General features: G+C 48.6%; 7 protein-coding genes across 7 annotated transcripts; 2 read left to right on the forward strand and 5 right to left on the reverse strand.

Annotated features, from left to right (window-relative positions):
• Positions 1 to 237: 237 nt before the first annotated feature.
• On the forward strand, positions 238 to 3,924 carry B0J16DRAFT_307545 (uncharacterized protein; the record flags this gene model as incomplete). The annotated part of the gene is made up of 2 exons (XM_046124831.1): positions 238 to 692; positions 1,458 to 3,924. The coding sequence occupies 2 exons, from the start codon at positions 238 to 240 to the stop codon at positions 3,922 to 3,924; spliced, it is 2,922 nt and encodes a 973-aa protein (XP_045981670.1).
• A 10-nt stretch (positions 3,925 to 3,934) lies between these two features.
• On the reverse strand, positions 3,935 to 4,952 carry B0J16DRAFT_373744 (uncharacterized protein). Its single transcript, XM_046130539.1, has 2 exons — positions 4,224 to 4,952; positions 3,935 to 4,152 (listed from the first exon to the last, which is right to left on the reverse strand). The coding sequence occupies exons 1-2, from the start codon at positions 4,824 to 4,826 to the stop codon at positions 3,982 to 3,984; spliced, it is 774 nt and encodes a 257-aa protein (XP_045981671.1). The 5' UTR covers positions 4,827 to 4,952; the 3' UTR covers positions 3,935 to 3,981.
• An 839-nt stretch (positions 4,953 to 5,791) lies between these two features.
• On the forward strand, positions 5,792 to 6,843 carry B0J16DRAFT_373745 (uncharacterized protein; the record flags this gene model as incomplete). The annotated part of the gene is made up of 2 exons (XM_046130540.1): positions 5,792 to 6,193; positions 6,283 to 6,843. 2 exons carry the CDS (start codon positions 5,792 to 5,794, stop codon positions 6,841 to 6,843), a joined length of 963 nt encoding a protein of 320 aa, XP_045981672.1.
• Positions 6,844 to 6,963: 120 nt separating this feature from the next.
• Positions 6,964 to 8,353, reverse strand: B0J16DRAFT_373746 (uncharacterized protein; the record flags this gene model as incomplete). Its single annotated transcript, XM_046130541.1, has 1 exon — positions 6,964 to 8,353. Exon 1 carries the CDS (start codon positions 8,335 to 8,337, stop codon positions 6,964 to 6,966), a length of 1,374 nt encoding a protein of 457 aa, XP_045981673.1. The 5' UTR covers positions 8,338 to 8,353.
• Positions 8,354 to 9,073: 720 nt separating this feature from the next.
• On the reverse strand, positions 9,074 to 9,532 carry B0J16DRAFT_345575 (uncharacterized protein). The gene has a single exon (XM_046128290.1). It carries the CDS (start codon positions 9,498 to 9,500, stop codon positions 9,252 to 9,254), a length of 249 nt encoding a protein of 82 aa, XP_045981674.1. The 5' UTR covers positions 9,501 to 9,532; the 3' UTR covers positions 9,074 to 9,251.
• Positions 9,533 to 9,559: 27 nt separating this feature from the next.
• On the reverse strand, positions 9,560 to 9,933 carry B0J16DRAFT_345576 (uncharacterized protein). The gene has a single exon (XM_046128291.1). The coding sequence runs from the start codon at positions 9,873 to 9,875 to the stop codon at positions 9,717 to 9,719; it is 159 nt and encodes a 52-aa protein (XP_045981675.1). The 5' UTR covers positions 9,876 to 9,933; the 3' UTR covers positions 9,560 to 9,716.
• Positions 9,934 to 10,303: 370 nt separating this feature from the next.
• B0J16DRAFT_321983 (uncharacterized protein) lies at positions 10,304 to 10,993 on the reverse strand (the record flags this gene model as incomplete). The annotated part of the gene is made up of 1 exon (XM_046125673.1): positions 10,304 to 10,993. One exon carries the CDS (start codon positions 10,991 to 10,993, stop codon positions 10,304 to 10,306), a length of 690 nt encoding a protein of 229 aa, XP_045981676.1.
• Positions 10,994 to 11,306: the final 313 nt, after the last annotated feature.

The raw sequence follows: 11,306 nt of genomic DNA on the forward strand, positions 1-11,306 counted from the left end.
GAGAACATTCTGTATATTGCAGCGACACGATGGTGTTGGGCCATTGATTGGCTCTGTTTGAAACAGTAATCCCCCTGTAGGATCTGAATGCCTGTCTCGGCTGTGCCTAAACTGGGCGGTTCCCGCATGAAGCAGCCTTGGAAGGCGGCACAGCGAGAATAAAGCCCACCAGATGCCCAGAGATCTCATCATGTCACAAATATACATCTCTACACCCGAGAAGAAATATCCCGAGTGATGCTGGAGCACAGAAAGGTACGCCAGCCATTCTGGCTCAGCAAAGCCGCTCTCGCTGTCTTTCTCCTGGTTTTCATCCTCTGTGCCACTTCTCTCATTGTCCTCAGTAGTGTCATAACATCGCGCAACGGTCTCTCACTCACCATCTCTTCGAGTTCCTACTCTTGGACATACGGTCCCACAGCAATTCTCATCGTCGTTCTGAGTTTCTGGCGACGCATAGACTATTACTACAAAGTGAGAGAGCCATGGCGCGAGTTACTAGCCGGACCATCATCGAGCAAAAACTCTCTATTGCTCGACTACATATCGAGTTTCCAAGTCGTCAGCATCACACAGGCAGTGAAACGTCGCCACTTCCCTGTCGCTGCATCTATTGGCGGATTCTTCCTCATCAAGTTTATCATCCTTATTTCAACGACTCTTTTTGTCGTGATGGAGACTGATTCAGAACGGTTCTTGAATGTTTCGATACGGGATCACTTTGATGATGCGAGAATCTGGCCGTCCTATGAACCTGCGAAATTCTACGGACAAGGCCAGCTCCCATTTCGGGGTGGTGAATCAGACAACTCTGTCTGGACATACCTAAGCAGATTGAACAACGCGACTGCTGAGACGGACGATTGGAAACTGGCCGAAGACCTAGTTACTCAAAGATACACTTTCACAACTGGTGAATCTTACGTCACACGAGTCGAACGCCCTGTCGACATATTCGTCCCACAAGTCTCTTGCGAGGATGCTACACTATCAACAGTAGAAAGAACGAAGGGAAGTGGTACAGGATTTCAGAATTACACGTTTACTTCAGAGACATGCACCTACAGAAACATCTATGTCCAACCTTGCAGAGGCTTGAGATATGGAGACCCGATCTCTATAAACGCTTCCAACCCATGCCAGGCAGAACCTCGTGTTTACTCTGCATTCCGAGTTAACTGTTCATCCGGTCTCGAGATCCCTGTTACCGAAAGAGAGTGGCCTAAGGACATAGAGCCATTCGATATACGATATGCGATCTCTGTTGCAGATTTTAAATCTACCATCAAAAAGTCTGGGAATGAGAGCGAAGTTACAGATATGGAGCTTATCAAGTCATCGGCTCTGATCTGCAAAATTGGTTATGGAATTGCAACCGCCAACGCAACGCTAGATCCACGGAGTGGGAATGTATCACTTCCCAAGCCCGCTCTCGATGGGGAACACAGGCTCTTGAGTAATCTATCAAGTCTCGCATTGGCCGAATTGCTATGGACAAGCCTTGCTCGCCCAGCAGACGCCCTTATTGTGGACGAAAAGGTGCCTACCGTCAGACCACTGGGCGAAGGCATGGGTCGCACTGAACCAGGAGCGGAAGATGTGCTGTTTCAATTGATGTATGCTCAACTTGGTCGCCCGGGAAACCTCGACGCATTTTATAACACGGATACTCTCAAGAGCGCAACGATCTCAGTATTGGAGGGCATAGCGCGCGAGTTTGCAAGGGAGTCACTTCTCGTCGCGAGTCCTATCAGAGGCTCGGCGAAAGGGTGGGCGACTGAGGATCGGCTGCATATGAGGCCTGTTGCGCTTTGGACTATGGTGGCATGTTTCTTCCTTTTGGCTATCATCTGCCTGTCACTATTCTTCCTGGTCCCTGGCCGGTTTGAATGGATCCCTGCCATATCTGGCTCTTTGGCTGGCAGCGCGGCGATACTTGCCAAAAGTCCCGAACTACAATCTGTTTTGACTGGCTCAAGCCATTTGACGACCAAAGAACTGGAAAGCAAACTTGTTGGCCTCCAGTTCTCTGCTACGAAGAAAGCCGATGGGAATCTTGAAATTCAAGCTGTGTCCAGCTCCGAATCTACACACGAGATATCTCCTATCACAAGCAAAGAGTTGAATAAGAAACATACCTGGACGCCACTATCAGCTCGGATCTTTATGATCATCCCAACATTTCTCACTCCCTTGATCGCGATCGGTATCCTCGAGTTTCTATACCACCTTCTCCGACGCGAAGATCATTTCGTTCGGATCAATGGAGACTCAACTACATTATCATACATCATTCGCATCTCATCAACCCTAGTCGTCTTCGGCATAGCAACCATGATCAATAACCTAGACTCCACTATAGTCATTTATGCACCGTTCTCAAACCTTCGATCCGGTAGGACGAGACCCGATGAAAGTATCCTTTTCCATCTTTTATCAGTTAACCCTTTCCTTGTCATATTCAAATCGCTTAGCCGTGGGCAAATTGGGCCAGCAGTATCGAATTGTGCGACATTGATTGCGGGTTTCTTGACTATCATTGTCTCTGGTCTCTGGGTACCGGCTACCACTTCGATAGTTGATCATCCCTCCAACGCTGCTGTGGGTAATTGGGATCTCAGTTGGCTCTCCGAACCTACTAGTGATGGAGGCGCGGCTGTTGATTTGAACCTGCTACATTATGGTGGTGCTAAAATACCCTTGGGAATTTGGCAAGATATGGTAGTCCCCGAAGTTTCCCTATCAGACAGTTTCGACGGTACACGTAGTGGTGCCAATTATACCTACAATGTCATGGCTCTTGAACCTGCCTTGAGCTGCACAGCTATTAACCGAAGTGCCATAACAACCAGGAACTATACCTATGAAATCAACGCTGGGGCTGGCCAAGTCAATCAAGTCAATGGTACAAATATCACCGTTCAGCCCCCAAAGGTAGACCCACGATGCTCGAATTCCTCCATCAAGGGTTATGCAAATCTTACCTTTGGGATTGAACTGGAAGAGTGGCGTCCTTTTTCCATTGGACAGTACTTTGACCTTCCTCAATCAACTGCTGGTCAGGTTTCCGCTGATTGCCCATCCGTTGGCATACTCTTTGGCATGGTTGAACCGAAAGGTGACACTCTTAAAGGACATCTTACTGCACTTCTTTGTACCCAAACGATCAGGCAAGTGCCCGTAAGCGTGAATTACAATGGGAATCCAGCACTTGGGATTATCGAGAAGGTGCAGACACAAGGTAACTTTACAATGGTGCAGAATGATAACAAGGCGTCTACCTTGGGTTACAAGCTCGCAGGGCTTTGGACTGAGACTCTTTTGTCTTTTCCTGGCTACAATTCATTGCACACAGAATATGATCCATTCTTCAATCATATACTTCTTCGACCCGATGGCTACCTACGCAGCAAACTGGAAGGAGCCAAGGGCGGATGGCTTCTCAAACGGGCGGTGGAAGAAGACTACAATGAGTATCTCAGATATGCCATCCATCGCAATATGCGAGCCGGAAACCAGCGCTCTGCTGGCAAGTTCCTCAGCGCTACAAAGTACGACAGCTCTGCAGAATCACCCCAGTCGATAACTACCGGGCTTCACTCTGCAGAGGTAACACATCTCGGCATCGACTATACATCAAAAGCCATTCTTCAATTTCTCCTTGGCATTATGACGCTCCTCAGTCTTGTAGGCTTTTTTCTTGTCCAGATACGCGGAACCCTTCCTCGAGATCCCTGCAGTGTCGGGAGTACTATGTCTCTACTTGCAGACTCGCAGCTGTGCGACCCGGGAGCGGGTATACTTCCAGAAGATGCGCAGCATATGGATGAGAAAGAATTGATCAAAGTATTTGATGGATGGGTGTTTAGTGGAAATTTAATTGGCGATACAGCCGTCGAAGAGAGTGAGAGCGAAAGTAAATGATTAGCTGATGGTCTATTTCATGGTTGAATATAATAGAGTAATGTTACAACTAGATTTCTACGAAGACTCAGGCTCCAAGAAGATCTCAACAACTTCTTCCCGAATCAGTTCATCCTCTACCACAAATTCAAGCAGCGCCTTAGGGGCAGCCAGTGAGGTTCCCTCTGTCTTCGAAATCCTCTCAAGGTTATCTTCAGCAGCGGCTACGAGGAAGATTGGAAGGTCGACCTGTAAATAGCACAGGCAACGTCAGCAAGCAAGTCATCGGTATGATTCTGTGTGGAAGATATCTGACTGACCTTTCTTTCCACCAGACTCTTGAAGTAGTTCACCTCATCATCACTAACAGGTACATGCCGGTGCGTAAGGTAAGCCTGTAGAGTTGGGGTCTCCGGCATATCGCGCTCCATCCCTGCCTCGTGGAACTTGACCCTGCCAGGTCCTTGCACTACACCGTGTTCTTTGTCCGACTGGAAATGGAAAGACACAAGAGCAGCAGTCAACAGGCGACCAACCTCATTGTATGCTTCCTTCCACTCATTGGGCGGGGTCTTGTCACCAGCTGGCTTCTCATGATAAGCCTTGAGCTTCTTTGCAAGCTGCGGCTGGTATTCCCTCTGCCGCTTCACCGTGGCCAAGTAGGGATTGAGAACCCTGATAGCTGCCTCTTTCGCAGTCGCACACTTTTGAGCTAGCTCTTGCTCAATCTTGGCCTCCTCTTGCTGTCTGCGCTTATTCGCCGCCTCCATACGGCGGTTCCATTCCTCATCACTCATGACGTCGATTTTGACTGCAGGTCTACGAATGGATTCGGTTCGGGCGTCAGTTCGCGCCTGGGCCATATCGTAGGCAGTTGCTCCGTTGTTGCCGTCGAAAGCTCCATATCGATAGTAACTTGACATGATGAAAAGAAATAATTCTTTGCGATGTGTATAACCGAATTGTGACGAGAATATCTGACTTGATTTAGATCCTTATAAGTATCTACTTGATCGTGTGCTAGAGGATCTATAGTGAAGGTATGTGATGTGAAATATGTGGAAGTGTTTGGAAAGTGATCGATCAGATGCCTCCATGTTAAGCTCGATTTATAATCAGATCTTCGGGTGAGACGAGTAAGTTACGTATTCTGAGACACATGTGGATATTGAATTGGATGCTCTTAGTCAACAGCGTCATACGTTATCATGGCATGAAATAGTCTGCAATGCAAGCAGACAGTCTTAGACAAGGAACAGAGCAACCAGAATACCAAAGTATCGCGATGGTTCAGTTGATCAGGCAAGTCCCGAAAATGCCTGGTCAAGATTTGCTGCTGGTCTGAGGCTTGGTGATCCTACTGGAAATCTTTGTGTTTCCGTGTCTCACATATTAGACAGTCTCAGATGTCATCATTCCGTCTGCAGTTGTTTCAACCTCACCGCTCTTGTCGATTTAGAATTGAACCAGTCATATCGTTTCTTCTCTTATAGCCGTCCCATCCCGTGTTTCACTTACGTGGATACGATGCGTATGCGTTGGCGAGGCGCCATGCAAGCGACAGAATTCGCACAAGAGCAAGTGGTATCAAGATTTGCAGCCAGATTCTACAGGCGATATCAGTAGTTAGGATACCGTGCTGCGAGTTTGCCTGCCGGAGCGTACAATGCCACCGCTGTTGCTATCAATTCAAGTGAGACCAACATGAATGATGCAAAAGACTTTGACAAAGCCGAGGGGTTGGCACGGGAAGAGACCAAGGTAGACTGACACACCTTGGTCGAATATTTAAAGCCTCTCCAGTCAGTCACAAATAGTTATGAGCAGCCCACTCTTCTTCATCAGCCAAGAGCTCATTTAGCCCAAACATCATCAAGACCAATCCATAATGTCAGCAAACTTTGACAACAAGGTGTACGATCGATGGCTCAAGGGTGCCGAGGTCTGGATCCAAGAGGACGACTGGAGCCCCGATGAGTACTTCAAGTGGACGGCACGCCTTGCGGAAGCAAAGGCCAACCTTGATGAAACGTTTCTCAAGGTCGACAATAAGCTCCTTGATGTGTCAAGGAAGATGGTGAATGATCATTACACTCCCATCCTCAAGAAATATCGCACAAACACGGAGTGGTACATCCGACCAGTCGACGTTGCGAAGATCATTCTGAGACCCATCATTGCCTACCATTTCTATCAGCGTTCCACCTTCGAAGAGATTCCGGAGAAGACTCTCGTGACGCGTGTGCAGATGCACCTCTCGAACCTGAAGATCCCAATGATGGATTACGATGTAGCGCAGATGCTCCAGTATGCGGCTGACAAGGCAAGCCATTACTTACCTTCTCGTTGTTGAAGTTTAGCTGACTTTCATTTGTGCAGGTACCAATTGAAGAAGCTGTCCATAACTATTTCCGCTACTACGAGGAGAAGATCAAAAGAACTGACCCTGTCGGCCTTGCCTATAACTATAATGGCCTGCGACAAGACACCTATCAACTCGTCAGCATGCTCCAGAGTACCAGAGTGAATGGAGGTCCCGTCGACCGCTCAAAGATCGGGGAAATCTTCAAGGCAATCGACGAGTATCAGAAGAGCAGAGGAAGCTATACGCACGGCGAGGAAAAGGCGACCAAAACAATGGCTCTTTTCGACACCGACGAGAAGATGGAGCTGTTCCTTGAACGATGTCAGGAGCCCATGGTCAGCCATGAACCCCAAGACAGCAACGCGACGGCAGGTATTAAGTATCTCGTGGAGGAAGGTGAATTCAAGAAGCTGTTGGACCTAGCAGTGGCGGAAGAGAAAAAATACTGCTCCTGGGAGGCTACAGTTGGACCTGCCATCAAGGCTCTCCGACGGCTTGGAAGGACCAGTGCCGGCAAGGACATGAATAAGTTGGCTGATTATGCCAAGACTCACCAGAAGCCTCAAATTGCCTAGTTTGACTAGTGAAAGAAGATTAAATTATTGAGGTTATCATACATTACTGCCGTCTGTCATCCATTTCCGTCCAGTTCTGCTTTGTTGTTGCACCTGTCCTTGCACATCCAGCTATTACCATTACCTCATCACACATGCATCAGCGAACGAAGGCGGTGCCTCGTCCTCCGGCGGCGGCACGATCCACGAGTCATCCTCTTGGTCCCAGTGAGCAGAACCCCCAGGCCCCGTTTCTAAAGCCTCTGCCTCCGTCTCGGTTCCTGTTCCAGCTGGCACTGAAGGATTTTGGTCCGAGCTACTCGGCAATCGGCCGTCACTCGATCTCAATATCAGCACATCGGCCTTTCCTCCGACAATAAAGGCCTCTCCGGCGATCTTGACATGTATCTTCCAGGCCAACTTATGCGTTACAGTCATGTTGTACGTTCGAAACGAGGGCGTAATTTCCGTATCCCATGACGGTTTGGGAAACCCAGGTTCATTAATCAATTCGAGTCGCAAATCGATTAATTCCCCGATATCCACAGGCTCCCAGCTACTGGTGCATGGGATGTTGATCTCAATTCGTAAGCGGCGTATAGCTATGGCAAGATCAAGATTGAGCTCCGTTGTAAATTCTCTTTCTCCTCCTTGTAAGATGAACCTTGTGTGTGTCTCCAACAGGAGCTCGATAGAGACCAACTTGGCCTTCTGCGGAAATCCTCTGAGGCTCTTATCACTCTCCTCCCAGTCCGGATCGACGGCCAGACGTAGTGGAATGGGCGTAGGGTTGTCGAGCTGAATGGTAGTTGGAAGCTCGAATAATAGGTCGAACTTGAATTTTGGGAGACTGGTTCGACCTAGCGGCCTCCTGGCCCAGCGAGACGTCGTGCCAGGAGCCAGACGGGTGCTCCGAATGGTCTTGGGATGTCGCCATCGCTTCACAGCGGAGTAGTCGATTGGCGGGTTTGGGGAGCGGTGCACCAGCTTGAAGGGATGGATGGCGTGCACAACTTCTGTCCCTGTATTTTCTCCAGTGCCCCTTGGATATAGAAGTTTGGCACAGACATAGTACTGGACACATGCAGTCGCGACGCCATGCTTCTGAAGCGTGTATGAGGGAGGTACTTGATGGTCTGTGGCACCAACGGGCGTATAGCTTGGTGAGCTGGTCTGTTCGTTTTCTGTTGAGTCGGCAAAGAAGGGTATCTTGAAGCTAAATTGCCAACATTCCCCCTCGCCATCCCAGATGCGTAGCGGACCGCGGCGAAGTATACAAGGATTCTTCTGGCACGTCCTGGCAAGAACAAAGCATGAGTAGTGTTTCTCTGCAGAGCCAATGGACTCCAACAGAATTTTGGATTCTCCATGGATGCAAACCATTACAACAGCGCTGCGAGTATTTATGAATGCCTCTCGGTAGATCAGGCCGGACATTGTTTCGCCTGGGAAGTATGCATCCTTGTCAAGGTGGATGGCCAGCTCTCGGCTCCGCTGAATGGTTTCTGGGTCCATGTTTGGGTGGCATTGGTGCAATGAGATGTTGTTATTGTAAAGGTTTCTTATGTCCAAGGAGGATATGCAAGCCTTCTTATCATGTTGAAGGTTGAGGCCCGAGTCTTTCAGCCTTGCAAGGTCTGGACCTGCTGCGCCATAAATAGCTGCTGCGCCGTTGGTCGCTCATTGCGCCCGGGCTGAGGATAAAGTCTTGGCCAATCGCAACATTCAGTGCTGTGCATTTTGGGTGTAGGGATCAATGAGTCTGGTCCGTCTTTAGTGGTCTAGACCAATTGGGTGAATGCTTGGAAGCTGCCAAGACGATAGTTTAGGTTCATCGCAAGTTTGGTCAGCATCAGATGATCCGATCTCGGCTGATATTGATCATGTGAGAAGAACATGACATGAAAGGCCTTAAAGACTAGCCCCCGGCGAATTCCCGTTTCGTACACATGCCAAGTCGAGGTTTCTGACGAGGTGAAGCCGTGTTTCTGACTCGTCCTGGTGCGGCTGGCCAGGACCAAAGTTACCCGGTGGGCATGTGTTGTTTCTTCCCAATGGTAGACTACTCTAAATTACATTGAAATTACAATTCACGTCTCGATCCAATCGTTACCTGATTTAACCTGCCACATCATAGAATGTCAACGTTATTGGACGAGATTTCAACCGGGTTGCTAATGATATGAGCCTCCAATACTTGGGCAGCGGGATGTAAGAATGGAAGAGTCTGAGGCTTAATATATAGACAGAAGCAGGATGGAGTGCGCTTATCTCTCAACACTACCCAATCCAGGGGAGACACGAGGTGTCAGCCTACTGCACCTCTCAGTGGTTCAGGAAATGATGATGAGAGCATGTCAAAGTCCGTTGTTCCATAGCTACAATATAGCGAGAATGTGATCTTGCTGGTGAAGTTATAGTCAAAGATCCTAGTGGTGTATGCAAGCCATGTTGTGCGAGGAGCAATTAACTTGGTCGTCATCTGCACCGGTCCTCATCAACTCCCTGTACTCTTCAATCTTAGATATTCCCACTACAATCAAATCTTCGACCGTCTCCGAGTTCAAGTCGTTCTTCCAAAGACCTATAACACCATTAAGTCGATGATCAACACGAACTGACACCACGAGATTTGCTTCATCTCTGAGCTCCCACTCCACCCTTTCATATTGACCCATTTCTGTTGGTTCCCAATGCAGTTCCCCAAGGCCTCCACTAACTTGGAGTGGTCCCAAGCTCCCTTTGATGTCAATGTTGTGGTTTCGTTGAGTGAATTTGACCTCAGTCTTGGCCGGAAAGCTATGGAAGTCGATTAAAACTATTTTTGTGTCTATCTCAACTGATTTGACATAGCACTCAAGTCCCCGCTTGCCGGGAAAAGCGTTTCTTGTCACCTAGTAGCGAGGTGTGCTGTCGCCCTCAATATCCAGGATTCGACAGCTACCAGGCAGATTGATGTCGTGAAGTTCTAAAGCTGGGGTTTCTGTGCTGTGTCGTTCATCAGGCGTTGCGCAAACGGCGGCAGTAAGTTGTTTGAGCAAGGGCGGGAGCATGATGGGCTGATAGGAACGTCGTGAAGATGAAGAGTCTAGATTCAGAAGAACTCTGCGGTGCTGAGAGGATCAAAGTTTTGATTTGGAGCTCAAAGCGCCTCGTTTATCGAGGTGGCATAGTGCTGTTTTCAGCTCAGCCTGTACCTAACGCTCGCTAATTTTTGAAGCGCACCACTAAGCGTGGGTAGGTGTCCACTGGCAGAGCCGCTAGAAGTCAGAGCCTGGTAAATGGTACCTTTTTAGCGCTCAACCTTAAAAGGGCATAGGTGGTTTGTTTGTATGCGTAAGAATTCAATTCAGTGTCTAAAATCCCGGTAATATGCTAAAATACATATGTTCACTCTATTACCGCCGCGCCTAGTTACAATCCATGCCATTATAGTCCTCTCATTCGAACGCTCAAGAAACATTCCAAATCGCTTTCAAGCCTACTCAAAATCATCAGGTGAGCCCTCGAAAATTCCGAAACCCTGATCAATCTCGTCCAGATCCTCTTGCCTACGGAAGTTGCACGCCGACTGCACAGCGTCCTTCCACAAGTCCTTGCCTCCCTTGGACTTAGCCGCCAGTCTAACACCCTTAGCGATACCTCTGGCAGCCGCCGCATACTGTCCAGCACCAGGAATGGCATAGGTACCAGCGATGACAGCCTCCTTCATGACATTGACCAAGACTACACAGGTGACGCTACCAATCTCTCTGAATCCCTTGTCAAGGCCCTTTCCAACAAAGTCAACAGTTGCTGAGGCGAGGTATTCGAGGTCAGAAGTGTCGCACTCGCATCTTCCGATGGCGTACAGCTCGCCGTCGGGGTTTCTGCCCATCATATCGGGTGTCATATCCTCGACGGCAATTCCGTGGCTAGCGCAGATCCTGATCTTGTCGTTCTTGCAAAAGACGCCGCATGGCCAGGTGCCGTCTCGCGAGGTGGGTACAAGGTACTGCAGGCAAAGGCCTTGTCTAGCATAAGCTTCGTTTTGTTCGTGATACTTGTCCCAAGTCTCGATTTGATGTTGTCGCTTGACGAGAGTGGTGCTTTGCTGAGCTGGGACTGCAGCGCCATTGACCAGAGGCACAATGGCAGTGGCGTATGTAAGAAGAGTGCTGATGGCTACCATTTTGAAAGATAGATGTAGACGAAGAGAAGCGAAGGGAATAGTTGGAAGAGGATTCAAGTTCTTTATTGAAGAGTGGTAAAGAATGGATTGCTAAGGAACAAGAATGTTTGGGTAGAACTTCTTCTTCTCTTTATACTAAGTTGAACCTCACGTCGAAAGGCAAGTAAAGGCGCAGTTCCTTCAAGCTCATAGCCAAGCTAATTGCCAATTTTAAAAATGAGGCTTCGACTCTCGGATATCGTTATCCTCCAGTCTTGCATAGCGAGTATAGACAACTGACCCGCTTGAAGGCGATCCTCCGCCAAGTGCCAAG

This window comes from Fusarium flagelliforme, assembly GCF_020744385.1.
Source record: "Fusarium flagelliforme strain FIESC 12 MPI-CAGE-AA-0113 chromosome Unknown B0J16scaffold_5, whole genome shotgun sequence".
Lineage (NCBI taxonomy): Eukaryota > Fungi > Ascomycota > Sordariomycetes > Hypocreales > Nectriaceae > Fusarium > Fusarium flagelliforme.